The sequence below is a fragment of the Nelumbo lutea genome, chromosome 5, assembly GCF_056320005.1.
Source record: "Nelumbo lutea isolate HS-2025 chromosome 5, American lotus-T2T, whole genome shotgun sequence".
In the NCBI taxonomy this organism is placed as follows: domain Eukaryota; kingdom Viridiplantae; phylum Streptophyta; class Magnoliopsida; order Proteales; family Nelumbonaceae; genus Nelumbo; species Nelumbo lutea.
Window position 1 is genome coordinate 76,338,065 of NC_142688.1, and position 12,455 is coordinate 76,350,519.

Below are 12,455 nucleotides of genomic sequence, written 5' to 3' on the forward strand. Positions count from 1 at the left end.
TTCGTTCTCTTCACCCCAACATTCTCTTCATGCACGACCTCGACGATGCCATCCTTGGCAGTTGGGGAAACGCTGTCATAGGGGCCCCAATTCTGCGCAACCTTAGTGGTGTTAGGGTAATGGCGCAACACCCTCCTCCTAAAATGGTTGAACCCAACCTCGAAGGAGCTCGCGGCAAAGCCATCCGTCGCGTGCTGATACTCCTTCGAGGTCTTGAAATACTCAACAACTTGAGGCTCCCTCTCTTCAGCCTCCTTCTTCAGTTGCTCCCACTCTGCCTTCAGATCAGTAATGCACCTCTTAAGAATACGAATGGTGTTGGAGTGATCATCAATTTTTCGCTTCAGCTCGGCAATTTCTGTCTCCATCATGGCAATCCACTCACCTACTGCCTCAAATTCAGCTAACCGAGTTCTCAAGTCCACAAGCTCAATATGCTCCTCGTCATAAAGGCGCTACAACGACCAGAGGAAGTTAACCACAACAACCGCCTAATAAGCATTTTGCAAAAGAGACCACATCAATATGATCAACTTTAACCAAACAGGAACCCAAGAATAAATGTGGACTCACCGAAGCAGCTTGGCGATGGAGCGGGCACTCCAGTGTACATCTCATTGTCCCCATGGCCTCTCGCTAAATGGCCATAGTCATGATCCCACGGAGAAGCTACTCAGGCATGCCCTCCATCTTGAGCCCGTCCTCAGGATGGACAGTTCGCTATGTATATTTCTAAAAGTTCAGGTATTGAAACGTCTCACTTGAAAGCTCAAGCCCTTAAATATCACTATACCCAAAACACAAGGTAACTATTTATAATTTCCTCTATTAATTATGATAAAGAGTTTTACAGAGCTGCTTACTCCATTCAATGGTTCAACTATGATATGGAAAAGATATGATATCCGAAACATAACTGACCAATAAACCAACCAGAACCCTAAGGGATACATGGAATTATTTATCAAAATTCATGGGTGGGTTTTGATTGGTCAAAACTATTTTCATACCATATCTTTTCTGTATTATAGATTTTCCCTTCATTCAATGAGAATAATATAAGAGAGTTGGCTTATCAATTTGGGAGCAAAGGACTCGTCATATGCATTGTTGAGCAGAATTGCCTAATCAAACACATGTCTCATCTTGATTGGTTATCAACATCATTTTGTCAAGAAAGGGATAAAAGAATGCTACTCCAAGGTTTTTAAAACCGACTCGGAGAGCAAACCGGTCAGGGGTCCGGTTTCCAAGTTGAACGATTGACCTGTTTTGACAAAACAATGAATAACAGTCAAAACCGTTCGAACGATTAACCATCTGGGTCAACAGTTTACTGACCAAAATCAACAGTGTTTGGGAAAAATCCAATTTTCTGGAAAAGCGGACCGGTTCCCGGTTTTTTGGTCCAACCGTCTGATCCGGTTTTGAAAACCATGCGCTACTCTATTATCTCATGTAGAGATGAAATTAAATCCCATTCTTAGCATATTTGCTTCATCAGACTACTGGGTTGTCCTGCACCTAGTTTTTTGGATCGACAGAGGTCTGGAATTGGATCGAAGCCATAAAGAACGCGCGTCTTACTGGCTTGATTTCACTCATATCTCTTTTGGGGTTGTTCTCAAAGATTTCTTTTGTTTGCCAATCAGGATTATTAGCTACCCAATTGGGTTGGTGCAATCTAATTTTGGTTCACCTACTTAGTACATAAATTGATGCATTTTAATTTACTTGATCATCAGTACATAGTAGAAAGAAAATCTGTTTTCATCATCAACAACCCATACTTTGCATATATAGTTGGGATTACATAGTAACTATTACGCTTGTAGATGTAGAAAACATCTTTTATATATGTAAATAAATAAGTGCAAACAAAGCAGGGAAATAGAGCTAGTGTCTATAAGTAGGACATTTGCTGCACATTGATTGGGTAGACATCATTAGGAGAGCCAGAGAAAGCTTTCTGAGCAAGGATTGCGTTTACAGCTTGTGTAGGATGGAAGGCATCCCAAAAGACATATCGGTTCCTGTTTTGACAAGGAATGGAGTAGGGAAGGCAAGTTATCTGTCCTTGGTTCCTCCCAAGACCGCAGCATCCCTGATTAAGAACACTGAACCCTGTAGCCCATACAAACAACACAATATATTGGATGAGAATTGCACCTCTGCAATTAATCTCATAAACCACAAGCAAAAAGAGAAAATATAGGTAAATCAATATTTTCGAACCGTCATTGATCCGGATGGCTGGATCTTCAGGTAACTGGTTACATTTTACCCCAAATTCAATCATTGGCTAAAAACCGTAATATTGATCAACGATCCATTGACCCAGGCGATCAATACTGTGTACCCATTGACCCAAGCGGTCAATACTGTCGACCCATTTGAACTGTTCAACAGTTTTGACCGTTCGAATCAGGTGATTGAACCATCAACTCAAAAACAAGTGGCCAGAACGGTTCTGAATCGTTTTTTAAAACATTGGTGTAAACTTTGCATCTCATATATAGTGGGGTTCACATTATCTTTCTTCCCACCTCACTCCCAAACAAACAACTCTCCTTACATATAAGATGAGTCCACACTAGGTATTTTACTCTTTCACTAACAAACAAGACAAGGTGAAAGCTGAAGAAAAAGTGATCGAATCATGCACTTACAAAGACAGATTAATTTGGAAGAATAAAAGAAAAAAAAATGCTAAGCTTCAAGTAATTGTATCTTACCATATCTTGCAGGGTTATTGAGAATATCGCCCATTGCTCCATAAGTGTTTGCATACACAAAGATAGCCGCACGATGGTTTTCATTCAGCTGGCCGACAATTGTCTTGAGGCCTTGATTGAAAGTTCCAAGCATCTGATTTACTTTGTCCACACATCTTCCTGGTGGTGCCTGACCGCTTGCTATTTGGTTTGGAATGCAACCCAGTGGACCTACCCCTGATATCAGAAACTTCCTCAGCCCTAGATTGTACAGTGCCTTCAACATGAAACAGAACTTGGTTAGTTTATCTTTCAGAGCTCCAAAATAAAACAGGACATAGAGAGAGAGAAAGAGAATACCAGAATTTGCCTGATGTAATGGTTGAGAAGAAGGTTGGCAAAGGCTGGGGGATCGTAATTGTAGCTGGAGGAGTAGAGGGAAGGCAAGAGGTAGTTATTGATGTAGTCATTGCTGCCGAACACCAACACAGCTATAGACTTGGAGAGATACTGAGTCAAGTTGCTCCCACCCGTGTATTGCCTCAGCTGGTTCAAGGTGGTCTCAAAATTGAGCACTTGCTGGCTTAAGGTAAAGCGTTCTCCCTGTATGTATATCCATCAATGTTATTATTATTATGTTTTTTTGTGTGTACAAGAGTTGTATTAGCTTTCATGGCCAAGTATATATATCAAAGAAGTGACATAAACAGATATATATGGATCTAGATTCAACTCAACGGACAGAAAAACTAGGGCATAACAAGCTGGTGCAATTAAATAATATGGTCAGGACCTTTAGAGGATCAAGCTACAAACCTTAACCATATCTTGACCACCTAGGTTTAGCTAGGTAACAGGCTTGGTGCCTTGAGTTAGCACCTGAAGCTATATTCAAACTAGAGAATAAATAACTTTCCTATCTAGTAAGAAAGTTGCTAACACTTGAATGAGACAACAATTTTCCATTTAATAATGTGTTTTTATGACTAAAATGATCATTATAATGTTTACCTGAGAAATAAAATAACATGGGTAAATGCACTTAGATAAATATTTTCAAGGAAAAACTTACTTAGATAATTACATTTACCGGGATAAATAACTTACCAAACAGCGAAGGGAGCCTTAGAATAAATAGATATTACGGCTAGCTACAACTTGGGTAGCACCAACCTGAACTCAACCCATATGCATCTTAATCTACCATGGGATTGGGTTAATGTTGACGCCTTGGCCAGCCTAACAAAAACCTGATGTATCATACTTATATGATGCATTTATTAGTGTATATATGTACACGGATTTTATGTGAGAGGTAGAGAGCCAAGGTTAAAGTATCGGTATTGCAAAGATTATTGGAAAAGGGTTTTCTGTTTTTTTGATAGGTCAAGTATTGAAAAAAGAAGTTTAATTAAATATAAGAGAATTATTGGGATTCATTCACTTTGAATATACATTAGGACAACTTACATAGAAAGCCAATAAATACATCAATAAAACTAAATCTAAGGCTTAAATTATTAAATAGTGTATAACCACATAGAAACACATATTTTTAATAGTTTATGTGAAGCCTGAAGTGTGAATTACTAAGGATATACTCAGGGAAGGTTGGGAAATGGTAGAATAATTAAAGTATGCATTAATTTCTACCTTAGGAATTCAATTAGCAATATAAATCTCTTCTATATAAACTAATTTTATTGATAAATTAATTCCTATATATCTCTTTTTAATTTCCTATAAATCTCATCATCACTTGAAAAAAAAAGTAAAAAAATAAAAATATTAACTTTTATTACAATTGATTATTTCCTATAAATTCATTGAAATGGATTTAGGGTATTAAATAAGGGGTTTCTAATACGGTTTGATAGACCATTTACGTCTGGTATACAGAAAATACAATCGATACATTGTAAACCGGTGGAAGATCAAGTTTGATTAAGATTAGGGTTGAGATTTTAGCACAGCAGCTATTAGGGGTGCAACTTGGGCGGGCTCAGCCCCGAATTTTGCAAGGGATGGGCTTGGATTTTTGGTCCTCGGGTTGGGCTTGGGCCCAAGAAGTTGGGGTTTTTAATTTTTCAGGTTGGGCTTGGGTCTAGCCTTTAGTTAGCCTAAACCCGGCCCGAAGCTGGCCCAACTATATACATTTGTACATACATATGTATATAGATGTAAATGTTACATACAAATTTATATATATATATATATATATATATATATATATATATATATATATATATATACATACGTATTTGCATAAATAATATTTGTATACATATTTACATATATACATAAATATATGTACATATTTGCATAAATATATTTATATATGTATAATTTTAGAGTGGTTTAGCCCAACCCAAATGCATCAAATTACAGGACATGCTAGTCTCAAATTAGGAAAATCGGGCTTGACCTCGGGCTTAGTCTGGGTTCAAGCCTTAAACCCGAGTTTTAAGGCCGGGCCTAGATTGACCATAAACCTGGCCCAACCCGCTCGAATTTCACCCCTAGCGGCTATGAATACAACCCAACCCAAGCCAATCAGTCAAAATTGCACCCCTATTGCAGAAGCCTGCCAAAGCAATTACTTCATCCAAGCCCCACTCAAATCAACAGACCATGCAGCTCACTACAGACAAGATGGGGCCAAGAAAATATATGTTAAAAGTTAAAACTAAATGAAAGGAAGTTATATGGACCCCACCATGTCTCTAGCAATAAGTTGAATATTCAGTTAAATGCTGGCTATCTTTCTAAAATAAAAAAAAAAATTCAAATTTGTTGCTTGGATACTTAATGGGAGTGGGAAGGGAGAAAATTAGTACATAATGTCTTCCTGTTTCATCAAGAATGCCTGCGGCAGCTGAAGCATAATTCACTCCACGAAGCATTCTTGGTCCAGCTGTGTTAGGGTCTGCAAAGGCTGGAGGATAAGGGAGGCCCAACATTTCTCCTGCAAACTCAGATTAGCTAGATATTAGTTTCTTAACGTACAAAAGAAAAGGAATAAAGAAAGTTAGAAACAAGTGGAAAGCTTTAATTATTACACCATAAATGCTTCGGTTATCATTTTATATCATGTTACCATATGGACATATTCTAGCTTTAAGCCAAAGAAACATCCATTTGGTTTCTAAAATTCTGATAAAATCAAATCATCACTCGGTATTAGGAAAAGAAACCCTAAATGCAAATGCAAATTTCAATAAATAAATTTAGTGTTTATTTAGTTTACAGTTGGAATTGGAATAGGAATAGATTTTCATTCCTAAGGGTGAGAGAGGGTGGAGGGAATGGGTCAGGGGAAATGCCATTCCATCATGAATGAAAAACAGTTGGAATCAAAATAGACCATTCTTATTATTCCAATATGATAAAATCAAATCATCACTCGATATTAGAAAGGGAAACCCCAAATGCAAATGCAAATTTTAACAAATAAATTTAGGGTCAATTTAGTTTGCAATTGGAACTGGAATAGGAATAGATTTTCATTCCTAAGGGCCGGAGAGGGTGGAGGGAATGGGTCGGGGGAATGCCATTCCACCAGGAATGAAAAACAGTTGGAATCAAAATAGACCATTCTTATTATTCCAATCTGATAAAATCAAATCATCACTCGATATTAGAATGGGAAACCCCAAATGCGAATGCAAATTTTAACAAATAAATTTAGGGTCAATTTAGTTTGCAATTGGAACCGGAATAGGAATAGATTTTCATTCCTAAGGGCGGGAGAGGGTGGAAGGAATGGGCCGGGGGAATGTCATTCCACTAGGAATGAAAAACAGTTGGAATCAAAATGGACCATTCTTATTATTATGATCTGATAAAATCAAATCACCACTTGACATTAGAAAGGGAAACCTCAAATGCAAATGCAAATTTTAATAAATAAATTTAGGGTCAATTTAATTTCCAATTGGAATGGGAATAGGAATAGATTTTCATTCCCAAGGGCGAGGGAGGGTGGAGGGAATGGGCTGGGGAAATGCCATTCCACTAGAAATGAAAAATAGTTGGAATCAGCTGAATGGACCATTCTTACTATTCCAATTACAAAATTGTTTATTCCTGATGAGAAAAAACAAGGACCCTTAAGGAAAAATAATAGAAAATGCATTGGATTATCACCTTCTTTGTTTAAGGAGAGAGAAGAGGAGAAAGCGAGAAGAGAACAAACATAATATTGACAAAAGTCATAAATGGTAAACAAGAAAATGAACCAGTGAAATCATCATCTTATGAAATTAAGTTGAAGAGTTACCAAGCATATCTATAACAGTTCTTCCATTAGAGAATCTCCCAGTAGGCCCCTGGTTGAAATCAATTCCATAAGGAATGTAATTTGCTTTGGCTATGGATCTGAGATAGTTATTGTTTCCATCATCAACCAATGAGTCACCAAACACAAACATCGCCGGAATCTGTGCAGGTTGCCCAGTTGAACCATGGAGGAGCATGGAAATGGTGGTAAACCATAACCATCCACCAACAACCATGACCATTCTGGAGCTCAACTTTCCCATGTTTGCACTGCTACTGATCAGAGATGGGTTTGCTTCGATTATGTATGAGAAAATGAAACGTTGACTATATATATATAAATGTGGTGGGAGTAAAAATTAATGTAATGAAAGAAGAGAATCTTTTCGAAAACGGCTAATACTGTAAGAAACCCATGAACTATTACTTTTCTTTAGCTTTTCCCTCGTTTTCCTCCTGTATTTCTGTGGTCTTCACATCTTTTATTCCTCTATTACTGTTATCTTCTTCCTTTACTGGTCGAAGACTCAAGATACTTCAAGAGACTAGCATGAAGCATGCAGTCTATATTATGGAAAATGACAAATCTTGTTAGAGAAAAGATGGAATTTGTTGAATCTGATAGCCTAGATAATAAATAATGAATACAACTGGCTAGATTTTGGTGGGACCTGACCTGCTTTTCTTTCTGGGTGATGGATCACGAGTTCAACCATCCAGGTTGAAGGGGCAGATCGTTAATGTAATAGTAAAATCCAGACCCTCAGATCAGAATATTAGGGCATATCTATATCTATCTATCTATACTGTCTATAAAAACCCTGGTAGGTGTCCCTGGCTTATGGAATTTTCGTTGAACAATAAATGCCCCTTCTCTATAATTTGAATTGAATAACAAACAAAGTCAAAATTGTTATTTTACATCTTTATTTATTAATGCTTATTTGATAAAAAAAAAATACAAGAGTACATCTTTTGTTCAATAATTGTAAAACAAGCTATAGCAATAATGTTATTTTACATTTTTCATTTAATGTTTATTTATACTATACTATTATTAAAGTGTTAATAATGGTGTGGAACTTTTGTTTGACTAAATTACCCTACTTTTTGAATTTGGTCTTTGTCTAATTTTAAGGATGGAAATGTAAATTGAAAAACCACTTTTCTCCTCATTCAAATCCCTCTTGTTAAGTCTCTTATTTAAAGTATTAACTCCCATTAATATTCATTGAATCCTTTTTCTTAACTAGAATACCCCTATTTTTGAATTTGGCCGCCTTTAATTGTGAGGGCATAAAATGTAATTTGAACTACTATATTTCTCCTCATCCAATTCCCTCTCATTAATAAGTCTTATCTTAAGGTATTTACTCTCATTCTTTTACTGAATCTTATATTTAAGATATTATTTTCACAAAATAAAAATAAATAAATTCTATCATTTAGATATATATCCAATATTTTTAACAATATAAAATACATGTTTTTTAAAATTTACCCAAAAATGGAACCATTTTTCAATCATAATGTCAAGTAAGCAATTCAACCATCCGAGTTAAGTGGGCTAATCCATGATGTCATAATTAAATAAATACACTTAAAATAAATAAATAACAAATATAAAAAATTGGGCACATATATAATGTCTTGTATATATAATCATATTAAAGAAAAATAAGTGTGATGAATAATAATTATTCTTATTGATATTAGAAAGAAATATAAATTATTCTTATTGATATTAGAAAAAAATGACAAAAATTAATTAAAATATAAAATACAAAAAATATGAAAAAAAGTATAAATTCTATAGAAAACATTTAGACATATCTATAATATTTTACATTAATCATATTGAAAATTGGACATGATAAAAAATAATTGTTTTTAACTTTTTATTGATGATATAAAAAATATAAATTTCAAAACTAACCCAAAAGTGAATTTGTTTCTTATTTCATGGTGGATCAATTCAACATTTAAGGTCAAATCTGTCAATTCATGAAGTTAAAATTAAATAATAAAATTTTAAAAAGATAAAAGCACACAAATATACAAAAATATATAAATTATGTAGAAAATGTACATTTGAACATATCTTTATATTAATGAACCATAATAAGTGTGACAAATAAGAATAATTTTTGTAGCATTGAAATATAAAAAATAAAAAAAAAATTAGAAACATATTATATGCTATCATCATCATCACAGAATTTGTTACGAAGCACATACATACATTGAACATCTTACTCACCACCATGATGGAAAACAATTCCATTTTTTGGTAAATTTTTAAAAACATCTATGTAAAATTATGAATGAGGTGTTGGGGGTTGAGAAAGGAATATCTATAGTGTAAATAGATATAGATAGTATATCTGTTCTATCTATCTCTATATCTATACTATTATAAAAGTGTGAATGATGTATTGGATTTCTAGAATTTTTCATGAATAAAATACCCCTCTTGAATTTGGTTTATCTTCATTTAGAGGGCAGAAAATGTAATTAAAATAATACTATGAAGTATATTCATTCGCCTCTCATTAAGTCTCATATTTAAGGCATTAAATAAACTTCGTTCTCTCTCTCATTGAATTCAACATTTAAGTTACTTTTATTCTTCATCATTAAATTTCACTAATAAATCCATAAACAATAATATTAATAGAATAAAAATTTATATTTTATGGTAAATCCCTTAAACCTCCCCTGGGTTTTCTAAAAAGGCCTTAAACCTCCCTTGAACTTTGACTTCTATAAACCTCTCTTGTTAAAGGTTTAAGGGTATTTTAGTCATCAAACATTTGATGACTTTACATAAGAGAAACATTGGCATTATAATATGTCTAAATCCATAACATTAGCAGTTGTTAGATTTCTAATAACAAAGTAACTAAGGGGATCTATAAATCCCTTTATCCCCAAAAGTTAGGGGAGGTTTAAAGGTAGGTCAAAGTTAAGGAGAGGTTTAAGGCCTTTTCAGAAAACCCAAAAAGGTTTAAGGGATTTACCCATATTTTTAAAGTAAACCTAGAAATGATACAACATTTCTCATCTAGGTGGTAGATAAGTAGTTCAACCATTTGGGCCAAATTGATAATTTCATGATATCATAAACAAATAATAAAATTTTAGAAATATAAAAAAGATAAATAAGATAAGTATGATAAAATAGGCATAATTTTATTGGTGATGGACTTGCAATATACAATTTAAAATTGATGGAGAAAGAAACCATTTTCAAATGGGTCAATCCATGATGTATAATTAAAAAATTATTTTTTTAAAATATAGTAATACAAAAGACTGTCGAACAAATTTGGGAAGATATATAATATTATATATTAATCATAAAACAAAGAAAAAATAAGTGTGATAAACAAAAGTTACTTTTATGAATGATATAAATGAAATACAAAATTTAAAACCAATCAAAAAATGAAACCATTTTAAAATCTATATGGCAAGTCAACAGTCTAATCTTCTAGGTCAAATGGGTCAATGAATGATGTCATAACTAAGTAATAAATATTAAATATATATATATATATATATATATATATATAAACTCTAAGAAAAATATAAGCTTTGTATAAAGCGTTTTCATACATTTCTAATGTTATATATTCATTGTATTAAACAAAAATAAATATGAAAATAAGAATTAAGTTTATTAATGACAGAAATGGAATACAATATTTAAAATAAATTGAAAAATAAAAATGGTTTTTCCCATCAGGTGGTGGGTTAGTGATTCAACTATCCATTTCAAATCAGTCAACACATGATGTTATAATTAAATAATAAAATACATAAAGTTCTATAAGTGTATAAATTTGTAGAGAAATTTGGGTAAATTCTATAATATTATATATTAATCATATAAAAAAATAAGTTTGATAAATGAGAATTATTTTCATTAATGATTGCAATAGAGTAAAAATTAATATAAAACAAAGAGCATTAATCTCTGACACATGACTTCACTAACTATGTCAATTGGTTCAATGGTTTAATTATCTAAGTCACCATAGGCAAGTGGTTTGGAGGTAAATGGACTTACAATCATAAATTGAGTAAGAGATGGATCAATAATCTATTGATTGACCACAATACTAAAAATCAATATCAAACAATATATTGGAATTGCATATCCACTTGGTAAATAAGTAACTTTTATTATGTCATAAATTAAATAATAAAAATATAAATATAAAAAACTTTTATAAATTTTATATAAAAATTTGAATATACCATTAATATTATATATTCTTCATATTAATCAAAAACATATGTTCAAAAATGAGAGTTATTGTTAGTAAAGATAGAAATGACTAAAAATATATAAAAATCAAATTAATGTCTTAACCATGGACCATTAAGGTCATTTGGTTTTTGCCCAAGTCAATAGTTTTTCTTTTTTTTTTTTTCTACAAAAAAGTGGTTTAGGTTAAAACATACTCAAAAAGTAACAAACTAATAAATCCAATTGTTTGATTCAACTACAAGTTGAAAACATTGATCCATAAGAATATTTGAAGTTAGCTCTTTGTGTTGAAAGACAGCATATCCACCAATACATCATACTTTGATCATTTTTATTTGTTACTTGAGCTCTAATAAAAACACAAAAATATTATCGCCATCATCATTTGAAGCTACCATGTGAAACACATGTGCACATTTACTAGTAACTTAAAAATTATGTACACGTAAATGTATTAACAAAAAGAAGAGGTTGTTAAGAAAGAATGAAGATTTCATATCTATTTCACACATATAAACACACACACTCTCTTTCTTTCTCTCATCTCTTTTTAGGTTCAATTGTTTGATTAACAAATTTGCTAGATTAGTTTTCCCAAGGGTAAATTTCTAAGTAATACCATGTACTTTAGAATTAGTCTCACTTTAGTACCTAAACTTCAAAGCATGTCACTATAGTATATGAACTCCCAAAAATTGCCAATTTAGTATCCATCTTTAATAATCTATCTATTATCTGTATCGTGTGATGACATATGCGACTTGATTTTTAAAATGCCAAAAGCACCCTTTTTAATATTTTTGAGACCATTTTACCATAGTTGTATTCCCTGGTGATGGTAACAATTACTTGTTTTCTCCAGCAACAATGGTGGTCTAAACCCCCATTGTTATGGATCGAATAACTGAAAAAAACAAAGATTACAACAACAACAGTCTAAATCCCTCTTCTTCGACAACAACGCCATCTTCTCTGTAGTTGAGAACATCCCATTTAAATTGGGTGTAACTTCATGGTCATGAGAGGAGCTGCCACCCATCAACAACTTGAACAAGAGAGTGATGGGCCTCCCTTGTGTGAGAAATGTAAAAAAAAAATGACTCCCAATCCAAGACAAAGACAAGACTCTAGGCATCAAAGGGAGAAAGAGGGAAGGTGTTAGGCACCACTCTCTCTTTTTTATCTTG

At 33.1% G+C, this 12,455-nt stretch overlaps 1 protein-coding gene across 1 annotated transcript; it reads right to left on the reverse strand.

Moving 5' to 3' along the window:
- Positions 1-1,767: 1,767 nt before the first annotated feature.
- LOC148852970 (GDSL-like Lipase/Acylhydrolase superfamily protein) lies at positions 1,768-7,298 on the reverse strand. Its single transcript, XM_088945273.1, has 5 exons — positions 6,994-7,298; positions 5,552-5,679; positions 3,075-3,317; positions 2,736-2,991; positions 1,768-2,124 (listed from the first exon to the last, which is right to left on the reverse strand). Exons 1-5 carry the CDS (start codon positions 7,253-7,255, stop codon positions 1,904-1,906), a joined length of 1,110 nt encoding a protein of 369 aa, XP_088801399.1. The 5' UTR covers positions 7,256-7,298; the 3' UTR covers positions 1,768-1,903.
- Between the last annotated feature and the right edge of the window lie 5,157 nt (positions 7,299-12,455).